Genomic DNA, 24,953 nt, shown 5'->3' with positions numbered 1-24,953 from the left:
CCCAGTACAAAATTACTCAATTCCCACCACCAACTGAAGCCAGGAAGTGATACAGGAGATTTGCATTTCACGAAGGAGCTTGTACTTTTTTTAAAAAAAGTTTTTGTCACTGTGCTGTACACATGCTACTGCTCTGGTTTCACTTCTATTGTCCATCTGGTGCTTTGAGCAGAGTAAATAGGTGTGGGTATTGTATACCCTCCAACATTTCTCCAACGAAAATAGGGACGTCCCATTCCATAATGGTAATTTTACTGTTTATACCTCACAAATCTCACTGGGTTGCCGCAGTCACTGTGGACAGCTTCCAACATATATAAAAACATAATGAAACATTAAATATTAAGAATAATAATTTCCCTATACAGGTTTCACTTCAGACGGCTTGGGGATTGGATAACTCCAAACCCTCCAACATTTTTCCAGTGAAAAGAGACATCCTAAAGCAGGCATGTTCAAAGTTTGTTTTGGGGGCCTAATCCGGCCTGCCAGTCGATTTAATCCAGCCCCCGTGGCAGTATATGTCCTGGGGTAAAATCCTTTAAAAATCTCAGCAACTCTGGGGTAAAATTGTGGAAAAAGCTCAACAACTTTGGTCGGCCCTCACGCATGTTCACTTCATCAAATCCGGCCCTCTTTGGAAAAGGTTTGGGCACCCCTGTCCTAAGAAGAAGTGGGACATTCTGGGATCAAATCAGAAACCAGGACGGCTTCTCTAAATCAAGGATGTCCCTGGAAAATAGGGACACTTGGAGGGTCTGGTATTGTGCAAACCCCTCCAGGTTCTCCAGAAGGAACCTCAAGGGCAACAACAACCCAAATCAGCACAACAAAATGGACAGGTGAATAATACCTGCACCCTCAAACACTGATTATTGGCCACGAGACTCAGCTTGTAGCCAAGGAAACAGAAGTACCACTGACCTTACAATCCTCACTGCGGGTGTAAGGTCAGAACATACCACCGTCAAGTATGAGTGCCCATCACACTTATAAGGCTTTCTCATTCAGTCACCAATTGACAGAGCTTTCAAATGAGCTCCGTTTGGACTCCGATGTTTGTGCCACTACGTCAAACCAAACTACCGAACCGCTAGCACACACGGGGAGGAGAACTTTAACACTGGCACGTAAAACTGCTGACGCAACACAATCAAAGGAGATTTGAAGTGTTTCCCATTACTAGCTTGTCAGATATAGCGAAAAAATGAGCCAAGGTAGAAAGGGGGGGGGCTTTACTTTGTTTGTTTGAACTGAGAGCCATCTGTAAAATTCCACTGCTGGTTTCTACAACTCAACTTCTTTGCTTCTCAGTTCGGAGGCTTCTAAAAACCACCAAGCTTAACCCTCTGAGATCACGACACCCTGTAACAACTCTCACCACTGTGCAAACCGACAGGCGGGGGAAGGATGGGGATCTGAAACATGAAACTGCCATTCTCATATATTACTTTGCTGATGATCGACACCTACAGTGATTATACAGTATGCAGAAGACGAATTTGCCAATTCTATTTCTAGAAAGGCTCATTCCACACGGCACGTGCCAAATAAACTAAATTAAAACTGAAACCATAAATAAGACAAACCGATTGCAGACTTGATTAATTTTCTAAATCAGAAATGAACCCTTTTTTTATAACAAACACCAACCATTTGCAGTGCAGACGGCAAACTTTATCCAACAAGAACTTACCCGTCTTCCCCAAAGGAAGCTGACTAACTTAAGCAGACTTGACAATGTGGGTGTCACAAGCCAGAGTGGCTTAAACCGAACCGACTCAGTAAACACTGACACTAACTTCAAGTTTTTAAAGAACGGTGATCTACATTTTGCTAACTGTGAATTCTAGAGAGCTTTTTATAGAAGAGATTGCTTAAATGAAGGAAGCTGGGAGGGAGGGAGGGACATTCTACACCAATATACTTTTAAAACCAACTGGTGGTTTTGAAGAGAGGTGGAGCAATATTTTAAGGGTGGGAGCTCAGCACTGGCAAATGCACAACTATCAGTCATACAAAAGAGCATTTATATGCTTGCAGCTTCCTAAAGAAAACCAGGCAGAGGGGAAAGGAGAGCCAGGAGGACAAGGAAGTCTTGAAACAGGAACTCCAGGACAAACAAGGGCGAGCGATCAAAGGACCAACATCTACGATGGATTCTGGAATGGGCGGCTCTTCCCAGAGATTTAAAAAGCCTTATATCTGGCACACACCACAACAGGACAAAAACTTAAACGTCAGTTAACAAAGGAGGGAAAATGCGCCAGCACATTAATTAAGCTGCCCAAATTAAGAATACAAATACTGGCTTCAGGTTAAAATCAGAGAAAATGAAAGTGACTAAGCATGGGTAAACAGCAAAACAAAAGGAATTACACTGAACATGTAATTTCATCCTATTTCAGTTCTCCACTGTGGGCCAAACTACATGCAGCACTAAATGCGCCACTTGGAAGCATATCAGGGTTTTCTCGTTTATTTTTTAAGTTTAATAATGGGTGTGAGGGTCTCTAATTTCCATTGGGACCCTTTTCTCCCCAGTCTGAATGCTAGTAAAAAAAAATCTCCTGCCTCGGCTATTAGCTTTAGAGGGAAAGGCTATCATTATTGCCAATGAGTCCTTGGGGGCGGGGAATGCACATTTTTCACTCTCTCCAAGTCAATGCATACATACACCTTCCTTTATGTACAACAGGGTCTGGCATTGCCCACATGGCATTTCTGCCACATGTCGAACTGTGAACCCCCTCCTTCCCCTCAATAATACAAGTTGGCTTGTATTTTTTTACATTCCACCCCACTTCTAAAATTGGGACAGGGGGAGAGAGACCAAGACCAGACATGCAGAGTTGGCTGTACAGTTCCTCCGGCCGTGTTCGGATTCAAACACATGGCAGGCCAAGTTCCTAACGGGTTGATGGGCAGGGGGATTTGACCCATCTTTCAACACCCAGCTCTTGCCAAAGGAGGGCACTGACAGGGAGACTGGCCGCACCAACAAGGAAGGCTGCACAAAAAAGGCTAGTGGGAAGTGTGATATCACTCACAATAAATAACTCTTGGCCAGGTTTTCTTGCTGATTTAATTAGCAAGGATAGTGATACACAGTTCCTGCTCGCCTGCTGCCAACTGGTTAAGGTCACGGAGCCACCGTCCATGTCACTGCTTAAGTCCTTCGTGTACCTTTCAACTTGGAGCTTATCACATTCACATCCAATTCATTTGCATCCATTTGTTGCTGTTTATACTATTTCTTATTCTGTTTGCCGCATTTACAGACTGCTTTTCGCCATGCATGGTCTCAAAACGGTATTCCGAACTTAACAATGGAAAGCGTAATGCTGGTGGTCAACAAAAGAGGTTTAAAGACTCTCTCAAGGTGAATCTAAAAAAAAAAAGTGGTATAAACACCGACAACTGGGAAGCCCTGGCCTCCAAGCACTCCAGTTGGAGAACTGTCTTTACTAAAGGTGTCATGGGCTTTGAAGATGCTCGAACTCAGGACGAAAGGGAGAAATGCGCTAAGAGGAAGGCACACTTGGCAAACCCTCACCCTGATCAACTCCCGCCAGGAAACCTATGTCCCCACTGTGGAAGGACGTGTGGATCCAGAATTGGTCTCCACAGTCACTTACGGACCCACTATTAAGACCGTGTCCATGGAAGACAATCTTACTCAGCTACGAGTGATCACCAAAGAAGAAGAAGATAGAGAACCCCACCAGCGGGCATGGAGTTCTGCAGAAGTCCCCCACAGGGAAGGAAACCCAGGTAGGGAAGGGAGATGAAAGCACACACATCAGGAGGGAGGCTTCATTCCATTATACAAGTACTCTGATCCAAGTTTTTAAAAATGGGGCTTGCACTAACAGACTGCTTCTCAAGATAGAGACCTTCCACTAACACCGTCTGAATGGTCTCAAGCTGAAAGACAATAAAAATGCTGTGGTCCCATAAAACCTACTGCATTTAGCTGCCCAGGAGATCTCATAAGCAAAAACTGACACAATCTGAATTGCACTGAGGCTGCAGAGTAAGTTAGATCACAGCAAAATAGTGATAATCTGGTGGAACACTCTGTCACAAGAGACTAGGGCCCTGCGGGACTTGACATCTTTCCGCAGGGCCTGCAAGACAGAGGTGTTCCATCAGGCCTTTGGCCAGGGCACAGCCTGACTCCCTCCCTCGGAAATCTTTGCAGAGCTCTGGCCCAATGATTGCCAGTGGCTTGATTTGAACTAATTTTATAATGAATGATTTTAGAGTGTTGTTGTGTTGTACTTTTGTACTGTTTTATTGTTGTTAGCCGCCCTGAGCCCGGCTTCGGCTGGGGAGGGCAGGATATAAATAAACTTTATTATTATTATTATTATTATTATTATTATTATTATTATTATTATTAATGGCAATAGGAGAAGGCTTCTAGCATACAAATATATACAGTACAGGACCTGAGCATTTGTTGGAGTATCGGACATCAGCACAAACAAACAGAACAGAGTATACAGAACAGCTCCCATATATTCCAGTCGTTCTCTAGTGCTTCTGTGAATGGAAGGCTCTCTTACCTGTATCTTTATTGGCCAGGTGAAGTTGCTCACGTAGACAAAGAAAGTGATGTTGGGATTGTTGCGGAAGTCAAATTTCTCATTGGAGAAGCTGTCCTTGTACTCCTTGATTTGGCTCTTTGAAACCACCGGGATCTCCTCCCCTGCCTGGGTGCCAGCTGTTGGGAGGATTTTAAAAGAAACATTCTCATCTGTCGGGAGTGAAGATTTTCAGGCTCACGTTCAAATCCTCACTTGGCTACAAGGCTTACTTGGTGGCCTTGAGTCCTCTCAAACTAATCTACCTCAAAGGGTTGTTGGAAGGGCAAAATGGGTTGGGGTGAGAGGAGCCCTTGGGGCAAAGCTAAAATATAACTCAAATGAAATAAAGATATACGTTTTTGTGCAAATCCTTGGTAACATTACAAGGGGTGCTCTTAAATTATACAGCAGCGCTAGTTGATAAAACAATAAAAATTATTCTGTTTCAACAAGACAGTACTGAGCTCAGTTTCATTACTGCGATTAAGAAACACACAAACGACTGTTGCATACAAAATTAACATTTTGGCTGCCAACGCAAGCATTCAAGATCTGGAAATCGGATAAACTGTTCTACTTCGTTTCTCAGATTATCTTTGGAGTGAAGTTATGCCTCAATATACAGACTATTACATGGCACAGCAGCCTTCTAAATCCCTAAGTCATCCATAGGGTATCTGCATATAAAGAGGCTATAAGCCAGAACTGGCTGCCTGATCCGAGAGCTGCCTCTTGCCACCGGCTGAGTTGCTGTGCACCAACTGTGTGAGAAAGACGATCTGTCTAGCTAAGGAGGAAATAGGAAGACTGGAAGCAGAACAATGAGGAGCAGGAAGTTGAGGGATGGAGGGTGTCAAGAGGCAATGGAAGGAGTTTGGGCTGTTCAAGGCCAATGAAAGAGCCAGGTCAGAGGGGGACTGGCCTCTGGTTCAGCAGAACTGGCCAAATATCTGGCCACTGGTCTCTGGTTTAAATATGCCACCACTGCTTTCCAGACATTTCTAGTTCAGACACCGGGCATTTGGAAATGAGAAGAATTGTCCTCACCTGCAAAACTTGTTGACCAAGTGATGTTGAGGTTGAAGTTTTTAGAAGCATTGATAAACATGTCCAGGTCTCTGTTTTGCTGATTTCAGGGAACAAAGAAAGCAGCACAGATTAATGGCTTACACATAGAGAGAGCAGCTTCCATCAAGTTTTGTCAGAACTGCTTGGGCAAGAACAAAGGCAGGCCAAATCCCCCTAAAACAGCCCAATAGGATTCAAGCTTACCTGTGCCACATTAAAGCACAGTACTGGTTAGTTTCTGTTTGCCAAATATTTTTGCATTTTTTTGTATTTCAGGAAGTGGGAACATGGGATCCAAAATCCTACAATTTTACCCTGTGTTCACGAGACAGGAAGATTCTGAGTTGCACAGAATACCACTTTATTCAAGATTAAGAACAATAAATCAAAAAGAAGCTTTAAAAAAAACCAAGCAGAAAACCCCACATGGGGTTATGCGTATACTTGTTCTCTGGAATTCCCAAAGTCATTTCCATAATAATGTCCCAAGGAACCACAGCAGGCACTACTAAGTAAATTAACCTTTCTTCAGCATGGTCTGCAAAGAAAAATGTCCAATATGAAGTCAAGCAGCAGCAGGCCAGAGACTAAACCTGTGACTTCCTATAAAGGCAAGATAAATTTAAGAGATTCCATTCACACTACGGTCAGACTAGCCCTCCCTATAATAAACTGATCTTGGCCATTCTGAGTGGTCAACACAGAATGGCAAAGAACAGCAAGCACAGAGGGTTGGAACTACAAAGACTCAAGGGTACAGCCATAGCACAAATGTACCAGGGCTTTGCCCTCAAAATGCATTATTTCCGTGTGATTCCTGAAACCAGGGCTGTGTCAACTTTTTTAAAGAGAATATCTATTTTCAGGAAAAAGTAAGAGGCATTTCCTAGACCAGCTCTCAATTAGCCCTTTAAAAAGGGGGGCATCTGCCTCCTACTGGTTAGAGCAGGAACCACAGATATATTTGGATCACTGCATAGAGACAAATACCCATTGGTAACTAAAAGTGTATTTCTTTAATAATAATAATAACAACAATAGATTGCTCCTATGGATCCTCTGCAGTGATGCTGTGATGTCAATATGGTTGTGTGGCTCCCTAATAATTGTTGGATTCTGCCATGAGTAAAACAAAATTAAATTTAAAAGCGTATTTTGTTTTTAAAATTACCAACTATTCTCCCGTGCCCCCCCCCCCATCCTGTGATACTGAGGTGTCAAAATGTTTTTGTAAAAATTGGAGGACCCATCCCAAATTTGTCCATTAAAAAAAAAAATTGGTTTGGGGGGGGGTTTAAAAAACAACAACTGACTTGCTTATGCCAAAATGTTTTTTGTGATCCCCCCTATTCCTCAAGTAGTGTGTGTGTTTTTTTATTTAAATAAGAACCATGCCCACATTCACACATCTGTGACACATACTCTTATATTACTGTCCCCTCAAGGACTGGCCATGCAACCCTTGGCCTAGAAATGTCAGCCCCAAGGCCACAGGACTTCACATGCAGGAGTAGAAATTATCAGTTACAACGGTCGCTGTAAGTTGACTCTCAGCGTAACTGCAAGTTTTAAAAATAATTTAAATTTTAAAAAATTCAAAACCAGCCATTTATTACAGCAACGAACTCCACGGCTAATTACACGTACGCCTTGAGGTCATCAATATATCTCAACTTGAGTTCCCCATCGCTAGGAACAGAACTGCAGGAGCCTCTCACACAGTGCAAAATGAGCACAGAACTGGCACTGAAAGGAGCGTGCATGCAGTCTTGTTGTGGGCGGGGAGGAGAGAAGAGTCGATCTCTGTATGCAGCCTACTGACCGTCGGCCAGAGAGAACCAGGGCATTTTAATAAACAACGTGAAATGCAATTGGGGTAATTTACTAACCTCTTCGGGCGTCGCTACGAAATTGATTGCCGTGTAATAACGATCATCTTCTTGCGAAAGGCTGAAGGTGAACTGATAATCAATAAGGAGAGTGTCTGTATAAAAGTACACAAATTGGAGTTAGGTGCCGCCGTGGCATAAAGCCAGAGTCAGCCCGAGGCAGGAAGTTTGCTACTTGCTAGGATATAAATAAGGGACATGGGATATAAGGGATGCGGGTGGCGCTGTGGGTTAAACCACTGAGCCTAGGACTTGCCGATCAGAAGGTCGCGGTTTGAATCCCCGCAGCGGGGTGAGCTCCCGTTGCTCAGTCCCTGCTCCTGCCAACCTAGCAGTTCGAAAGCACAAAAAGTGCAAGTAGATAAATAGGTACCACTCCGGCGGGAAGGTAAACGGCGTTTCCGTGCGCTGCTCTGGTTCGCCAGAAGCGGCTTAGTCATGCTGGCCACATGACCCGGAAGCTGTACGCCGGCTCCCTCGGCCAATAAAGCGAGATGAGCACCGCGACCCCAGAGTCGGTCACGACTGGACCTAATGGTCAGGTGTCCCTTTACCGTTACAATATAAATACGAGCCTGTTGCACGGCTGGCCCTTGCATGTGAGCAGGAAGGCAGAGAGGGGGGAGTGCAAGCAGATGCAGGGCAGCAGCCAAGAGTATAGACCAGAGAGCCCCCAGGATAGCCTTGCCCAACCCAGTGCAGGCCCATCTAGCCACCTGCTCTCTATGTCTCAGCTCAGCAAATGAAGCAACGATGACAATAGTAATGGGCTCCTGAAGCATGACTCAAAAAATACAAGGGAAGCCTCTGAAAAACCTCGCGCTACACACATGCTGAATGTTGTTTTTGCAGTATGTTGCATGCGCCGCCATTGCGCTCTGTCTGGTGGGAATGCGCAAGGAGGCTGTGCTCAGGTCACGGTACAACACCTGGCGTCTTCTCTGCTGGCTTTTCACCACTTCCTTAAGTCTTGTTTGTTCTTGTAGGCATTTAATTTATCTGGTTAATCCTTCATTTAGTTTTTATCTGCCGCTCTGTTTGCATTTTAGTTTTTAATTGGTTTTTAATGCCTTGTTTGATCGTTTTAAATTGTTTATGATTGCATTGTTAGCATCTATTAGAGGAAAAGGTGGGATGAAAATAGGCTCAGGCAAACAAACTGTTTGCATTTGCACAGCTATCTTTCTTTTCTTTTCGCTCTTTTGCTTTCAAGTGCCTCCTTAACACGTATCTGCTGGCTCCAACCGGCCCTCTTCTGTTTTTACAGCCTTTCCATTAATGTGACTTGACTTTATTATTAGACTGCAAGCCCACAGGCAGGATCGGAACTTTTAACTTCTTTTCAAGCACCTACAAATGCGAGGTGGGTGGAGATGTGTGTTCCTGCGTGCGCGCGCACTGAATAAAAAACACATCATTAATTCCACTGGAGGGTTTTGATCATTGTCCTTTATCCAATGGCAAAAATAATGACCAGGGTGCTTCAGAAGAAATCAGCAACCCCTTACACATATCTCTAAGTAGCTTTATTTAAATGTATTTTTATGGACAGAATATGGCACAACTTTTCTGAATGTCATGGGCTACAGACCAGGCCTCTGCATCACCAAACTGTCTAGACCAGCTTCTTACAGATATCCATTGCAAGAAGCCTGCCATCAACTATTAAAGCTTGCTATTTCAATCTTAGTATCCATCACCTCTGCAGCTCCCCCAGACATGCACCTTCCTTCTCCTTCCCTTCACCCTTTTCCTGTGGACACCCCCCTCTCCTTCCTAGGACCCTTCTGCTTCTTGCCTCTACAGGTTCCTAACCACCTCTTGAGAAAGCAAGAGCAAACTGGATATAATAGCAATTGCACCTGAAACAGCAGCCCCTCAAGCCAAGACTGAAGCCCGTTTTGTCAACTGCAGTCTAAAACACTGAACTACAGCTCACCTAGGAACGGCAACACTGGGTGCATCCATCTAGGGAAGTAGAAAGAGAGATAGACCCTCGTTCCAAGGGTGTCTGTCAGAAACGATCAGGCCAGAAGTTGCCAACCGTTTCAGACCCGTGGGCACATCTGCTAACCCAAGGAAGTGTCGCAGGAGCCACACTCACACGCTACGACTAAGCACACACCGCAAGCTATTCTGTTGGCTACAACAGAATGCTGCTTTCAGATCTAATTTCTGCATGGAGAGGACTTGTGGGTGCCCGGGACAGGTGCACAGGCACCCCATGGTACCCCCTGGATTAGAGATCCAACACACATTATTTATATAGCACAGTTTGTGTGTTTGGCATGAGGAAATGGCAATAGAAATTAGTGGAGGGCAGGGGGGATACAGACTGAGGAGTGCAGGAAGAACTGGAGGCAGAAAAGGAAGTCACTAAGGGGAGGGAATGAACAGACTCAGAGAGAATGGGGTTGCCCCTACAAATATACACACAGTTGTACCTTGGAAGTTGAATGGAATCCGTTCCGGAAGTCCGTTTGACTTCCAAAATGTTCAGAAACCAAAGCGCAACTTCTGATTGGCTGCAGGAAGCTCCTGCAGACAATCGGAAGCCATGGGTGCCCCATCGAACAGTCGGCTTCCAAAAATAGTTCACGAACCAGAACAGTCACTTCTGGGTTCGCGGCGTTCAGGAGCCAAAATATTCGAGAACTAAGCTGTTCAAAAACCAAGGTATGACTCTCTGTGTGTGAGAGAGGGGGGGGGGAGAGAGAGAGAGAGAGAGAGAGAGAGAGAGAGAGAGAGAGAGAGAGAGCAGCTCCAGAATAAGCAGCAGCCAACAGAGAAAGCAGCATATTGTTCTCTCCTTTTTATATGCCTTTGAGCTCATTTGCAGCAAGCTGATGATGTACAAGTACCAAGCTTACGTACAGGCAAAAGAAAAACCATTTTCACTCACAGTAGCACGTTCCTTTGAGAGGATTGCCTTGGTATCGGTTTTCGACCTCACACCTAGAAGAAAGAGCATGAGCAATGTTGACCTTCTGCCTTAATTTTCCCTTGAGCTTGAAATTGTAATGTTTGTTTGTTTGCTTTGCTTTTAAGTCACATCCAGTATGAACCAGGGAGAAAACCACTTCTTATTAAAAATAAAACAGCAGCATGCAAAGAGACGAAAGAACAAACAACGCGGGAACAACAGAGGCGACGCAAACCCGGTGGAAGAGTAATGAAACTGAAATTTGGAACACATTTGAGAACCTTGCCACTAACTTTAAAAGTTGCCTAAAATAATCTAAGAAGCTAGCTGGGAATAAGCAATACAAGAAACCACAGGCGGTGGAGAGCTAGGGAAATGATGGTTTGTTTCACTACATGTTTTGTAGAGCATGGAAAGTGTTTGAAGCAGAAACAGTTTATTTTTCCTGAGCATCAAAAAGAGAAACCAGGAGGGGGGGGATATATTGTTCCTGGACCCTTCAGGACCAGCAGTTGTGCGACGGAAGGGACCAGGCTCCTGAAAAACACATCTATCCTTCAACTTGCATCTGGAAAGGGGTCATCTCTTCCCTCCTTCTGCCAGTTTTATACTGGTAGCTGGACTAAAGGCTTTTGCCTGTCTGGAGTCCCTATTGGACCATAAATTTAAAAGGTACTAATAAACTGGGGGTTATCCACATCTAGCTTCTTATTATTATTATTATCATTATCATCATCATCAATACAGTCATACCTCGGGATAAATACGCTTCAGGTTGAGAGCTTTCGGGTTGTGCTCCGCAGTGACCCGGAAGTAACGGAGAGTGTTACTTCCGGGTTTCTCCGCTCACGAGCAGACATGCTGTCACATCTTAGGTTCTGTTCGGGATGTGAACGGGGCTCCGGAACGGATCCTGTTCGCATCCCGAGTTACCACTGTACTCCACCCATCCACTCTGAAAAAGGAGGTAGCATTTATGGCTGTGCTAAATGTTTCCTGTTTTTAATAATATTGCAGTCAAAACTACTGCTTTCCAAGCAGAACAGAAACTCCTACCTACCCCATATAGTTTTCTGTACTTTCTACTTTTGATAATAAAACAACCCCAAATCCCTGTTCACACAGCATTGAACTAAATGACCCTTGTGGTCCCTTCCAGCTCTACAGGTTTGCTATTCTATGACACCATCTTAATGTTTAATTTATTTCATTTTTTTCTAGCACCTATTTCCTGCTATTATTTCCCATGCACTGCTGCTGAGACGGCACCAGTTTTCATTTCCTGCTTATAGCTTCTTTCTAGAGTGACCTCCGGGCAATTGGGCAGCAAAACGCAAATGTGCTAATGTTATAATGCTACATAATCAATCAGATTTGGTTATATGCCAATATCTCTCAGAGCAAACAAAGCCAATTAAAGAGTGTGAGCAATGCTTCATAGACTGGTCACCCTGGTTATCACAGCCAATAATACATTATGTATCGAACGTGATGTCTTTGAGGACAGATGGGCTATTCGTGACCCTGCTTCTTGAGTAAGGGGAAAATTTTACCCCTTCCCAGAGTCTCTCAACTGGTGGGTGGACTTTCAGTACTGACAAAACAGTGTTCAACCAAACACACCCACTCCTCAAATCTAATAATTTTCCATCACATAACCCTGTAGCTCACTAAATCTTGAAAGCAGTGGTGGGAATAGATTCTTCAAATGTATATTGTGTTGCGCAAGTAACTTCATAGGACTCCTGAAGATCTTAGTTCTGCATCTCCACGGATCAACTTTTTTAAAACAGGATTCAGGGTTTATAAAGTAGGATTGCTTTCTTCTTCTGAGCTGCAGAGGCCTGGGCAGGTTTAATCTCAATAGTGGGCTAAACATTCAATGTAAGAATCAGCTCCATCTGGTACGCAGGCTGAGACCCTACCTGCCCACAGACTGTCTCGCCAGAGTGGTGCATGCTCTGGTTATCTCTCTCTTGGACTACTGCAAAGCACTCTATGTGGGGCTACCTTTGAAGGTGACCCGGAAACGGCAACTAATCCAGAATGCAGCAGCTAGACTGGTGACTGGGAGCGGCCACCGAGACCACATAACACTGGTCCTGAAAGACCTACACTGGCTCCCAGTACATTTCCGAGCACAATTCAAAGTGTTGGTGCTGACCTTTAAAGCCCTAAACGGCCTCGGTCCAATGTACCTGAAGGAGCGTCTCCACCTCCACCATTCTGCATGGACACTGAGATCCAGCACCGAGGGCCTTCTGGCGGTTCCTTCACTGCGAGAAGCCAAGTTACAGGGAACCAGGCAGAGGGCCTTCTCGGTAGTGGCGCCCGCCCTGTGGAACACCCTCCCACCAGATGTCAAAGAGAACAACAACTACCAGACTTTTAGAAGACATCTGAAGGCAGCCCTGTTTAGGGAAGCTTTTAATGTTTGACGCATTACTGTATTTTAATCTTTTGTTGAAAGCCGCACAGAGTGGCTGGGGAAGCCCAGCCAGATGGGTGGGGTATAAATAAGAAATTATAATTATAATTATAATTATTATTATTACATGAGAACTGACTGCTGCATCAGGCCAATTGGCCCCCTAGTCCAGCACCCTGTTCTCACAGTGGCCAACCAGATGTCCGTGGAAAACCCGCAAGCAGGATATGGGCACAGCAGAAACGCTTTCCCCTCTTGAGGCTTCCAGAACCTGGCATTGAGAAGCTTTGCTGCCTCCATCAGTGCATAACACACACAAAAAACAGCACTATGACACATTCTGCTTCAACCATGTTACCCAAACCTGTCACCGCACCCCATTCAGTCCTCTGTTTTATTGCAGGCGTATGCAGTAAGGTGCCACTGATGCATTAATAGTGCATTTGAAGTGGTTATCTATATATAATGCTCCCTCATTATTGAACGCACAATTTAACTCCAGCAGTCCCATTGGTGGGTGTTCATGCCACCCCCAATTCCACCTGCCCTTTTTTCCCTGGGGGCAGGTTGGTCGCCTGATGATGATGATGATGATGATGATATTTAGACCCCGCCCTTCCCGATGATAAATAATAATAATAATAATAATAATAATAATAATAATAATAATAATAATAATATTTAGACCCTGCCCTTCCCAGTTCAGAAACCGGGCTCAGGGCAGCTAACAACAAATTTAAAAGACAATTATAAAAGCAGCATAAAATACAGTATAAAAACATGAATAACAATAAAATTCAAAAATCAGTTTAGGGGAAGTAAGCATTAGATAATCCCCAGGGCTAGTTGGCTGAATTGGTCCTACTTGGGCCAGCGAGGAGGCCAGGGGAGAATTAGCTGTGGGGTCTCAGAGTGGGTAATCTTCATAAAAGGGGAGGGAGAGGGAAGGGGAGGGAAATAAAAGATCAGGCTGAATTCAAATTAAAGGCCAGGCGGAATAGCTCTGTCTTAGAGGCCCGGTGGAAGGAGGTTAAATCCTGAAGGGCCCGTCTCCTGGGACAGAGCATTCCACCAGGTCAGAGCAACCACTGAAAAGGCCCTGGCCCTGGTGGAGGATAGTCTGACTTCCTTAGAGCCCGGGACCTCTAAACTATGGTTATTCATGGGCCTTAAGGTCCTCTGCGGGGCAGACCAGGAGAGGCAGTCCCGTAGATACGAGGGCCCTATGGAGCCACCATGATTTCATTTGTACATTTTTTGTGTTGTTGCAATCTGGCTGCAGTGGCTGTGCTAAAATGTGCATCCTTGCAGAAAAAGAAACAGGAATGCCACCACATGGCATCAAGGAGAAGTCGGGGGGGTACAGCTACATGAGCTTCGCTTCTGGCCCCAAATGAAAGTCAGTTGTGCTCTGGTGCCAAGCCACCAGACTTTGATTTTTAAGCTTTTGTCTTTTTTATGCTCAGGCTGTGATTACTCGTGAAACCTTTGCTCGTTCACACACATAAAAGCCACCCCACAGGAACGACTGTATCCAGCATTAACAGGAAGCACTTGGGAGCAGCTCTAACACAAATAAGTGGATTTGATTTGGTGCCTTGAGAGGGCACCCCAGCACTCTGGTGCAGCAAAAGCTGGATCCCACACCCCAAGTTGGAACATTTGTGGCGTGAAAAGGTTTCTGTAGGGAGCTATGGGCCATGCACTGATTGCTCACAAAGCAGTCTGACTGCCCTGAAACCTTTGTGGCCGCAAACAGTATTGAATGCAGGAGTGTGTAGAACCACCCCAATGCCATCAAGAGCACAATGAATGGACAATAAAAAGGACATCTGTAAAGGCTGACTCACAGCTGACACTCCTCTCCTTTGATTCCTTTTGTGGTGCAAAAACACTTCCCTGTGTTTGCGTTGCAGATAGAAGCATGGCCATTGCACTTGCAAGCTGCAAGATAAACAGATTTTTTTTCTGTAAAATAAATACTGATGGATCAATTAACAAGCAATTAAGCTGTTCACATTGTGAGTGGCTTCCCACTCACTTAAATGCCTTGAATGCACATTTATGTCATTTATGACAGGACACAAAACACTGCTTGTTGCACAATTTGGAAGACCACACTTGATTGAGTAGTACCCTGAATTTCATCTCTCTGCCTATACGGACACAGATAGGTAGCCGTGTTGGTCTGCCATAGTCAAAATAAAAAAATTCCTTCCAGTAGCACCTTAAAGACCAACTAAGTTAGTTCTTGGTATGAGCTTTCGTGTGCATGCACACTTCTTCAGATACACTGAAACAGAAGTTGCCAGACCCTTCTATATAGTGAGAAGGTGGGGAGGGGTATTACTCAGAAGGGTGGTGGGAATGGGAGATTGGCAGATAGCTGAGATGAGCCTGTTGACGACTCTTAACGACTGTAATAGGTCTTACAGGAAAAGGCAAGGGGTGCGAAGGTGAGACAGACAGACAACCCCTGGGTGAGAGCTAAAACCAAAGGTAGTTCAGCAGCCTTAGCAAAAGGCGAGGAGGAAAGCAAGATCTTATCAAATTTCAGGCATGAATGAATGGCAAAGGGATCATCTCTACAGACTCAATGTCTTTGTTAAATGAGTCAATGATTGGGAAACGTGTTGCTCAGACTTTTGGTTCATATTTGAAGTAGACCTGCCACAACGAATATTATGATCCATACCCCTGTGAAATGCTTCTTTAAGTTCAGTTATATGACAGATGTAATAAAATATCACTGATGTTACACAGTTCTATCACTGGTAATTATCAATTATTCTGTAAAAGTAGAACAGACACAGAATATGTATCAAGTATAGAATTCAGCTTTCTGGGAATCTTCGCTTTTTAAATGGTTCCCACCCCTCGAGGCTGGGAAGATAGCCTTGAAAGTATGTAAGTGAAACCTGCTGAACTCTCCAAAAAGGCTAGATGAATAAAATTCTCAGTGTTTGGATGGCTTCAGTGCCCTGGCAAAACACAAATAAATTATGCAAAGAAGCAAAACCATAACGTTCAGTGAAATCGTGTAAATTTGCTCATTTTGCGCAATTTACAAATTGCAGAAAATAGGTTTTCTTGGCACAGAATTTTGCACAGTCCACACACAGCCTCGATCATTATGGCCTGCATACTAGCTGTTAAAAAAAAAGGGTTAGGCAAAAATAAATGGGGACCAGGGGAGGAAATGCAATTGTTCAGCAGTGGGGAAGATGGATGGAAGACCCAACTTACGCTGACAGGTGCCTCCATTTGTGGGGTCTCCATAGTAACCAGAGATGCAGGTTTCACAGTGCTTGCCAGTCGTCAGGTTCTCACACCTCTCGCAGATGCTCTCGTTGACACATCTACTGTGCCCGTTACACTGGCAGGCTAGAAAACAAAAAGGGACAATCAGCACATCTTTCGCTCTCTCCCAGCCATCTTGTTATTTGTCACCACAATTTTGATTGCTTGGTGTTTTAGGCTAAGTAACAGCAAGTTCACACCAGACCAGGTGGTCTTGCTTACCAGCGATCCAGGATAAGCACCAGAGCATCTCAGCAGGGCTCCCCTTCCCAGGGTGGACCGGAGTGCACACATTCAGCAGCTACAACACTCAGCACTTAACTGTGCTGGAGAAACTCTCTGGCGTCGCAGGTGATTGTGCATCGCCTATATCTGTACTCAAATAATTCTAATGGACGTTAGAATTAATGGAGGGAGCACATGCAGAAATTTGCTCTTTTTATGTTGACTCATCTGCCCATAGACAAAGGCATTTATACGTGTCATTTTGTCTAACTACACAGCATGAAATTCAAAGGATCATAGCATCATAATCTGGAAGCGAAACAGATTTTGAGTTTGAAACAGTTGTGCCCCCTTTCATATCTTGCCGGTGCAGAACTGCTTGCTATCTGCAGCCACTGTTTCCTTTGATGGCCTCTGCTTTGGGAGACATCCCACCACCTCTATTCTTCCCCAGCCAGATTGGGCTCCTGTTCTGAATGTGATGAAATCACAGCACAATCTAGCAAATCGGATTTAGCTATGTGCTGACATCATTATATGAAAACTATCGATAAGGGCACTAGCTTCTTTCTGGTCACAGTAAGCCTAGCCAATCACGAATCACTGGAAGAAGTGGGACATTTCTCTGCCCTTTCACAACACCAACTCCTCTCCTGCCCCCCCCCCAAAAAAAAGGAAAAAGGAAAAGAAAAACTAGCCAAGGAAGAAAAGCTTTGCATTCCAATAAACTGTTCTTTTCCCTGCCCCCATTTCAGGTGACATTAACCCTTATATCTATTTCTATTTTATTTTAACTATTTCCCATAAGGCTGCAGCAGGGGAAGATATGGGACTGCAGGGCTGCTGTGCCAGCTCTGGTGAGCAACTAGATCCACTGGGCTCTTCTTCTCCCACCAACAGTTGAACTTTGACGTGGTCCTTTTAAGAACTTCATACCTTTAGGAACTGTTGTCTGAATTTGCTTTCCCCTCTGCCTTTCCTACTGCAACATGTCTTTCAGGCTGGAAAATTGTGGGCAAGGACTGCCTCAGTTATAATGGAGTCTTTTAACTAAAGAGAGGACTAAAAACACTATAAACAAGCAAACGGAGTGGCAGACTTCTCACATTCCCCTACATTATAAACGTAAGATTGCATTCTCTGAAGTTCTCCCTTAACACGGCTAACAACTCAGCACTACTCAGGAATAGGCACCATTACCTGGTTCCATTTTCAAGAAGCTGCACACAGTCACTGAAAGATTAAACAAATCCACCCTCTTGCCCCTGCCTACTGGGCATACAAGAGGATCACTTAAGGGTTTTAAGAGATAACTGATCTCCACATCAAATGTGCACTCCTAAATAAGTTACCTGGACAGTGAATAAAGGACCAGTTGTATTTGTTCTCAGCCAGGCACATGCTGACATCAAGGACAGGCTCTACGTAGGATTTTCCTGTTGCTGGTGGAGGTGAAGGCGGCATCTTCACTGGACCTCTGGAAGAGCCTTCAATGCACTTCCCCTTGCCTGTATTACTGGGATCCGTACACCAGCCACAGCCAGGCTGCTCCAAACAGTGCCCACAAGTGAAGTAGCCAGAACAGTTTTCAGCTGCGGAAATAAAGAGAACTTCCAGGTTAAGGAAAGAAGCCACCAGTGCTTTAAGGCTTCACATCCTGGGCTGGTTCACATGCAACAACAGCACACCAGGGTCTGAACATCCTCCCACTTGCACACTGCCTTTTTCGCATTCTGTTTCGATCCTGGCTGGCTCCAAGAAGTCAGAGTTTGCCATTAAAGCTGAATGAGCAAACTACAGCCTGCAACCTGCCTTCCAAGCAGCAACTGGGAAGCGTAATGTGAAGTGGGCTGAATTTTTTTTTTCCTTGTAGGTTAGGACTTTCCAAATATCAATAATGCAATCATAAATAAAGATGAATGGAATTTTAAAACAGGGCCTGGGTTGCATCTGGGTAGCCCGGTAAATATTGTGCAGGAAAACTGGTGTTGGAGGCTTCACCTGGAACTCTACCGGCTGGAGGCAGTAGCCTTGCAGGATGCAGACAAATGAGAGCCTCAAAAGTCCTACTCAGTATGGAGATCCTAACATATTCCTCCGGATTTAGACCTCTGCAATTTTCCCACAGCCACCCTGTTAATCTGGAGAGCAGCTCTGGGATCCTGTTGTCCTCAGCCCTACAACGAGCACACACACACAAGTAAAATTCCTTCTCCAGTCCAACAGAAGGGTATAATAAAATCTGTATACCCGCTTCCTCCATAGATCTCAGGGCAGTTCGTAAAATACAGGCAGCAACCATTTCATGCGGGGGTTCCGTTCCCAGGCCCTGTGTGTGCAGCAGAGCACATATAAACACACCCCACCCCGTTATACCCCCTTCTGCCATCTTCCAGGTCCAAAAGGACTCTGCGTCAGCGACTGCGCATCAATTGGATGCCCCCAAAATAGTCGCTGCCTGTGCATAAATATACTAGGTGCACGGACCATTGGACGATACCACCCCCTTTATGGAACTGCCCCTACACAACTGTTGAGATCCCCATCAGCCCAGGGATTGCTTACGTGGACAGCTGCTCACGGTATGCCACTCCATGCACTGGCCATAAGGGAAAGAGGCCACATAAGCACTGGAGTCCACGCACTGTTTCTTGTTGCTGCACCACATACACTCAGAGTTGCTGCTGGTGCATTCGCTGCACACCGTTCTCAGGCCACAGGGGGTACGGCACTGCTTGGCACTGTGGTTGGCTGCGCATTCAACAACAACAACAAAAAGGGATTAGTGCAAGCAGCTTTTACCATATGAGACATTTCCAAGCCTTTTTCTTTTCTTCCACCTTGAAGCCAAAGGTAACACTACATTGCTGGTGAAAAGAATCCAACTTTCTCCTCCCGAACCCCCGAAGGGCTGCTGAATCCTGACACCGCTTCTTGTCAGCATCACTGTGGTCCTTCCCATTCTTTACTAATAAAGCTCTTATCCATTAAGGAAGCTACTGACAGACCTCTTTCCACAACCCGGACAATTCAAAACGGCTCTCGAGTTCAGCTCCGTGCCTGATTATCCATTTAATTTCCCCTCGAGGCTTTAGCCCTTGAGGTCACATTCTGCATGAACGCCAAGGTTCTTCAAGATAAACCACAGCTCCCTAGACTTTAAAAGCTGGAGCTCACATTTTGATCAGCAGTGGGATGGTGTCAAAGGACTCCACAAAAGTAAGTTATCACCACTCTGACAGTGGAACAGACTCCTTCCGGAAGTGGTGGACTGTCCTTCAATGGAAGTTTCTAAGTAGATTGGATGGCCACCAGTCATGGATGCTTTAGCTGAGATTCCTGCGTTGCTTCCTATGTTCCTGAGTCAGACGACTGATCCATCTAGCTCAGTGTTTTGAAACACTGACAGGCAGCAGCTCCCCAGAGTTTCAAACGGGGGACATTCCCAGCTGTAGCTGGAGATGCCGGGGACTGAACCTGCAGATGAACCTGCAGACGGGACCTTCTGCAGATGAAGCAGATGCTCTACCACTGACCTACCATATTTTTCACTCTATAAGACGCACTTTTTTCCTCCTAAAAAGCAAGGGGAAATGTCTGTGTGTCTTATGGAGCAAATGCAGGCTGTGTAGCTATTGGGGGAGAGGGAGAGCTGCGCAGCACCTCTTGTTGTGATGCCTTCACAGCGATGCACGATGAGGGACGGAAGGGAGCCCTTACAGAGCCTCTTCCGTCCCTCATCCTGCTTTGCTGGGAAGCCAGCAGACCAAGAGGCACCGCACAGCTCTCCCTCTTGCTCTGCTGGGTTCAGCAGAGCAGCGCAGCGCATCTTCAGCAAAGTGGGAGGAGGAAAGGAAGGGGCTCCTTGAAGAGTGTCGCTTCGTCTTGCCTGCTTCCTCCGATCCCCCCAACAGGGACAATGCTGTTAGGTGGCCAGCAGATCCAGCTTCCCCAAAGGGGCGGACGGACCGCTGGCTTCTTAGCGTGATCCTCCCTCCTCTTTACTCTTCAACAACATTTGATTCAGAATATTTTTTTTCTTGTTTTCCTCCTCTAAAAACTAGGTGCATCTTGTGGTCGGGTGCGGCTTATAGAGCAAAAAATACGGTAAGTCCCTTTCCCTTGAACTGATAGTCCAGTGTGTCGATACAAATCAACTCTAATATTGTGGAAGGAAGAGTCTACACCAATGCATCATTCTGTATTTGCATGCCACCAATAGCAATGGTCTCTACACATGTTTCTCCTACGGCAAGAGCACCAAGAGATATTTTACCAGGCCTTTCGCAGACGCTGCCATTGACTTGGTTGATGCATGTTGCTGCTTTCAGCCCTTGGTTGTTTGGCACCGCCAAGTAGCTGCAGAACCCAATGTCGCTCGGCTCCCCAGGCAGCCACTGGAGTGAGGTGTTCGTGAAGGGAGACATGTCTTCCCAGCACCAGTACGATATGTTGATCTTCCGCAGCCCAACCCAGGGCGTCAGGGCTTTTGGCTAAGAGGAAGGAGGGCGGTATGAGAGTTAAGGAGGAGCACACAGCCACAGTGTGACACACGGGCATTTTCAATGAGCAAAAATATGCTTTCTATTAAGGGATAGGTCTTGCTTAACGCACAATGGTCTCTGGGCTGCCAAGATTCGAACAGGGTGCAAGTGAGAGGCAGCAAGCTGCTGAGTTTGCAAGCGAGAAGGTCATTTGTGTCTCTCCACAACCCCCTCATGCTATCGCCAACTTCTTTCTCTAGCTCTCTGCCCCTTCAACAGACACGCATGCTAATTGCGGCAAGTCTCATAGCTATAAGCAAGACAGTCAAACCCAGCTGCTGAAATGGAGCCCTAAAACCAGACAACAGCTTGTCAGAGACATAATGGCAAGCCTAGGTGGAAGGGAGGGGGTGGCATCGTGAGTGCCCCAAGGGGGATAGAGAGCACAGTTGTCACAACTACTAATAAGAATATGGGTAGTTGGGTCTTACAAGATAGCTAGGTGTGGGTTCTCTGCATATGGAACCAAGCCAGGTAAGCCCCAACTCTCAACTGCTAAAGTAGTCAAAAACCAAAAGCAGTTGCTTTTGGGGGATTAACATCAAAAACATAACATTGTACTGAGATTGCCAACATTAGCCTTGGTTACAACCTCACAGAGGAATATGAATTTCAACAGCTCCCTTTGAAATGGAGCAACTCAACCTGAGCATTAATGTGCAAGGGCCTCCCTGACCACCCAGACGCAACTTCAAAGGGAATTACGGATCACTCACCGATGACTGTGTTTTCTGGAGTTCTTTAAGAAGGAAATCCACCTTCTTCTGGGTGGTGAGCGACGCCAGAGCAGCATTGTGGCTCCGGCAGTTCAACTTTGCATTGTCATAGCTATCTTTCGTTTGCGTGAGTCTCAGGCAAGAGTTGCCCACCAAGTGCCAGGTGGCCCCACAGATGTTCTCTGTAAAAAAAAAAAAGAGGAGCAGAAGTTACACACGGATTTCACTCTTGCCTCGCTTTTGGTGCTCACCAGAGGGGACTCAGGTGCTTACAAGGATCTCCAATTCACAAAAATATATATTTAACTCATCAATATACTATCATTTATTTAACTCACTAATATATTACCATTAGTTTAAAAATAATGTCAGTGCAATAAAGCAATGCAAAAAGATAGGCAGGCAGGCAGATAGATTCTTCTCCATTTGGAGAAAATTCTTCTCCATTTGGGAGCTAAAGGAAAGGGTAGAAGCGTATGCGAATGCTACATTGAAGGAGAAAACATACCAGGCAAAGCAATGCATTCTTGATTCCGACCTTCCCACTGACAGTTCTGATCCAGACTGCAGCTCTTACAGCTCGTCTTCTTGTTACAGTAAAATGCAGGGTTATCCTTGGGGCAATTTTCAAACGCAGCAATGGGAGTCTAACAGAGACAGCAAAGAGGTACACTTTTTGCTTCACAACAAACACAAGATGAATCAACAATTCTGCTAAAGAGACAACAGGGTAGATCTAGCCATGAACACACTCCTTGTGGGGCACCAAAGCCAGCAGAGTTATCTAAACTTCAGAAATCCCATTCATCCTCCCAGCTTTGAAACCATTCCAGGCTTGGGTTTCATTAGAAGTTCCAGATCAGTTTCATCAGTTTTGTCACAGATCGTCCCACTGAATAAGAGTTTTGGGCAATGCATTCAAAGTGTGCCTCCCAGGTGGTGACAGCCAAAGGTTTTGAAAACGTTCAGGAAGCAACAGGGCTTTTTAAAGGTGGCTAACTGCATTCCCAAAACACTTTGGGGCCCATATACCTTTTTCAGTGACTAAAAAGCAAGTTCTTCAGCTGTTGGGACCAAAAAAATGTAAGAGGGAAAAGGGGGTCCTGAGGGTCAGGGTGTATGAAGAAAGCTTTCCAAATGCAGCTACATCAAACAACCTGGCAAAGTAGCAGCCATGTGACCTTATTCCTCATTGCTTAGCTCTGCTTTTGCTAACCTACTGCCTCCAGCTGTTATTGACACTGGGTCCAGCCAGCACAGCTGTCCAAAGGAGCCACTTCCACCCACTCCAGGACCTTCCAGACCCAAAAATATGATGTTACCCAACAACATGAGCTAACAGTGTGACGCAGCAGCAAAAAACAAACAAACCCTAATGCTATTCTAGGTGGCATCAACAGAAGTCTAGTGTCCGGATCAAGGGAAGTCATAGTCCCACTCTATTCTGCCTTGGTCAGACTGCACCTGGAGTACTGTGGCCACAATTTTGGCAAACTGGAACATGTGCAAAGGGTGGCAACAAAGATGATCAAAGGTCTTGAAACCAAGCCTTATGAGGAACGGTTGAAGGAGCTGGGTATGTTAAGGCTGGATGAGAGGAGACTGAGAGGAGATATGATAGCCATCTTCAAATATCTAAAGGGATGCCGCATGGAAGATGGAATAAGCTTTTTTCCCCTGCTCTGGAGGGTAGGACTCGAACCCATGGCTTCAGGTTACAAAAAAGGAGATTCCGATTAAGGATCAGGAAGAAGTTTCTGACAGTAAGAGCTGTTTGATGATGGGGCGGACTCCCTCGGGAGGTGGTGGACTCTCCTTCATTGGACGTTTTTAAGCAGAGATTAGATGGCCATCTGTCATGGATGCTTTAGCCGAGATTCTTGCATTGCAGGGGGTTGGACTAGATGACTCTCGGTATCCCAGTGCTACAGTTCTATGATTCTATGACTCAGAGGTCTCGTCTGCACCACACCCCATTGCATGTAGTCCTCACTGTCCCTATGCCATAGGAACCAGAGGCATCTCAACTGGAAAATGGCCCTTTAAAAAACACAAACAGGTCCTCAGAGGAAGACGGGCTGACAGAAGGTCTGGACCCACCAGCCTTCATAAGGCCTCGGCATGCCGCTGAGACAACAGCCCTTTTCCTGCAAGCTCCAGCTAGCACTTGTCACACTGATCTGTCCATGGTCCTGAAAATCTGTGGTTAGCCTTCCTGCTGCAAGGGGTGCATTGATCTGGGCCCACAGCACAGCACTGACATTCATTTATCCCAACCCTGACCTACGCATGTGAACCTGAGCACTGTATAGAACGCCAAAGAACTGAACATCAAAAACGAAAATCCCCTAACGCAGCGGTTCTCAACCTGTGGGTCCCCAGATGTTGTTGGACTACAACTCCCATCATCCCTGAGCTCTCGCCTTGCTAGCTAGTGGTGATGGGAGTTGTAGTCCAACAACATCTGGAGACCCACAGGTTGAGAAAGGCTGCCCTAACTAAAAAGGATACAAGGGCATAGGGAGGGTGAGGACGAATAAGGGACTATACTATTTTATTGTAGTAACGTGAAAAACCTAATATGCTATAGATAAGAAAGAAAGACAAGCACAGCCTTGGAAGCATCAAATCAAAACAAGACAAGACAAAGGTAGGTTTTCAGTGACGGGGTGGGGGGAGATTGTTGTTTGCACCCTGCAATGCTTCTCAGTGTGTGTGACTTGTATGATTAGGTATAAAAAATAGAAGCATTTATACACAACCCTTTTGCTTCTCCCCACTCTCTCTTCTAGGAAGTTCATTAGTGAGCCACCGAGCACAATTGAAGCAGCCCACCCAGAGCTACGAATTGCAACTGCTTGGCAAAGTCAGGTGCAGTTGCTGACATGCACTTTCTTGGCAGCAGACATAAGGGGGGGGAGAGGAAGCAGAAACCGTTACCTGGTCTTCTGAGCAGTTGCTGTTCCTTGACACACACTGGTCGGTGCACCAATGGCACCGGTTTGTGTTGGACGTGCAGCTGTAGCAGTCTGTTATCTGATCGCATTTGTCATGGTCCACAGCTAGTAAGGAAAAGGAAAGACCTGCATGACCAAACAGGGGCATTTCCTAGCTGTCTTAAAAGGTCTACTTGCCCACCGCAATTCGGACACAAGGAACAGGTGTTGTTATTTAATTAATTTTGCATGCCGCCCTTCATCCATAAATCTCAGGGCAGTTCACAGCATAAAAATACTAGGTAAAAACACAAAATGCATAACAACTACAA

The 24,953-nt window shown here is 45.4% G+C and overlaps 1 protein-coding gene across 1 annotated transcript in view; it reads right to left on the bottom strand.

Annotated features, from left to right (window-relative positions):
- The window catches only part of ATRN (attractin), a 167,776-nt gene that overhangs the window by 61,415 nt on the left and 81,408 nt on the right, over positions 1–24,953 (bottom strand). The window contains 12 exon segments of the mRNA XM_081206904.1: positions 4,572–4,729; positions 5,640–5,718; positions 7,550–7,644; positions 10,452–10,504; positions 14,751–14,844; positions 16,147–16,284; positions 17,778–18,017; positions 18,991–19,176; positions 20,702–20,918; positions 21,686–21,867; positions 22,194–22,332; positions 24,626–24,747. Of these exon segments, the coding sequence (XP_081063030.1) occupies positions 4,572–4,729; positions 5,640–5,718; positions 7,550–7,644; positions 10,452–10,504; positions 14,751–14,844; positions 16,147–16,284; positions 17,778–18,017; positions 18,991–19,176; positions 20,702–20,918; positions 21,686–21,867; positions 22,194–22,332; positions 24,626–24,747 (1,703 nt within the window).

This window comes from Podarcis bocagei, assembly GCF_964188305.1.
Source record: "Podarcis bocagei genome assembly, chromosome: 9".
In the NCBI taxonomy this organism is placed as follows: domain Eukaryota; kingdom Metazoa; phylum Chordata; class Lepidosauria; order Squamata; family Lacertidae; genus Podarcis; species Podarcis bocagei.
This window is presented reverse-complemented; position numbering and strand designations above follow the sequence as displayed.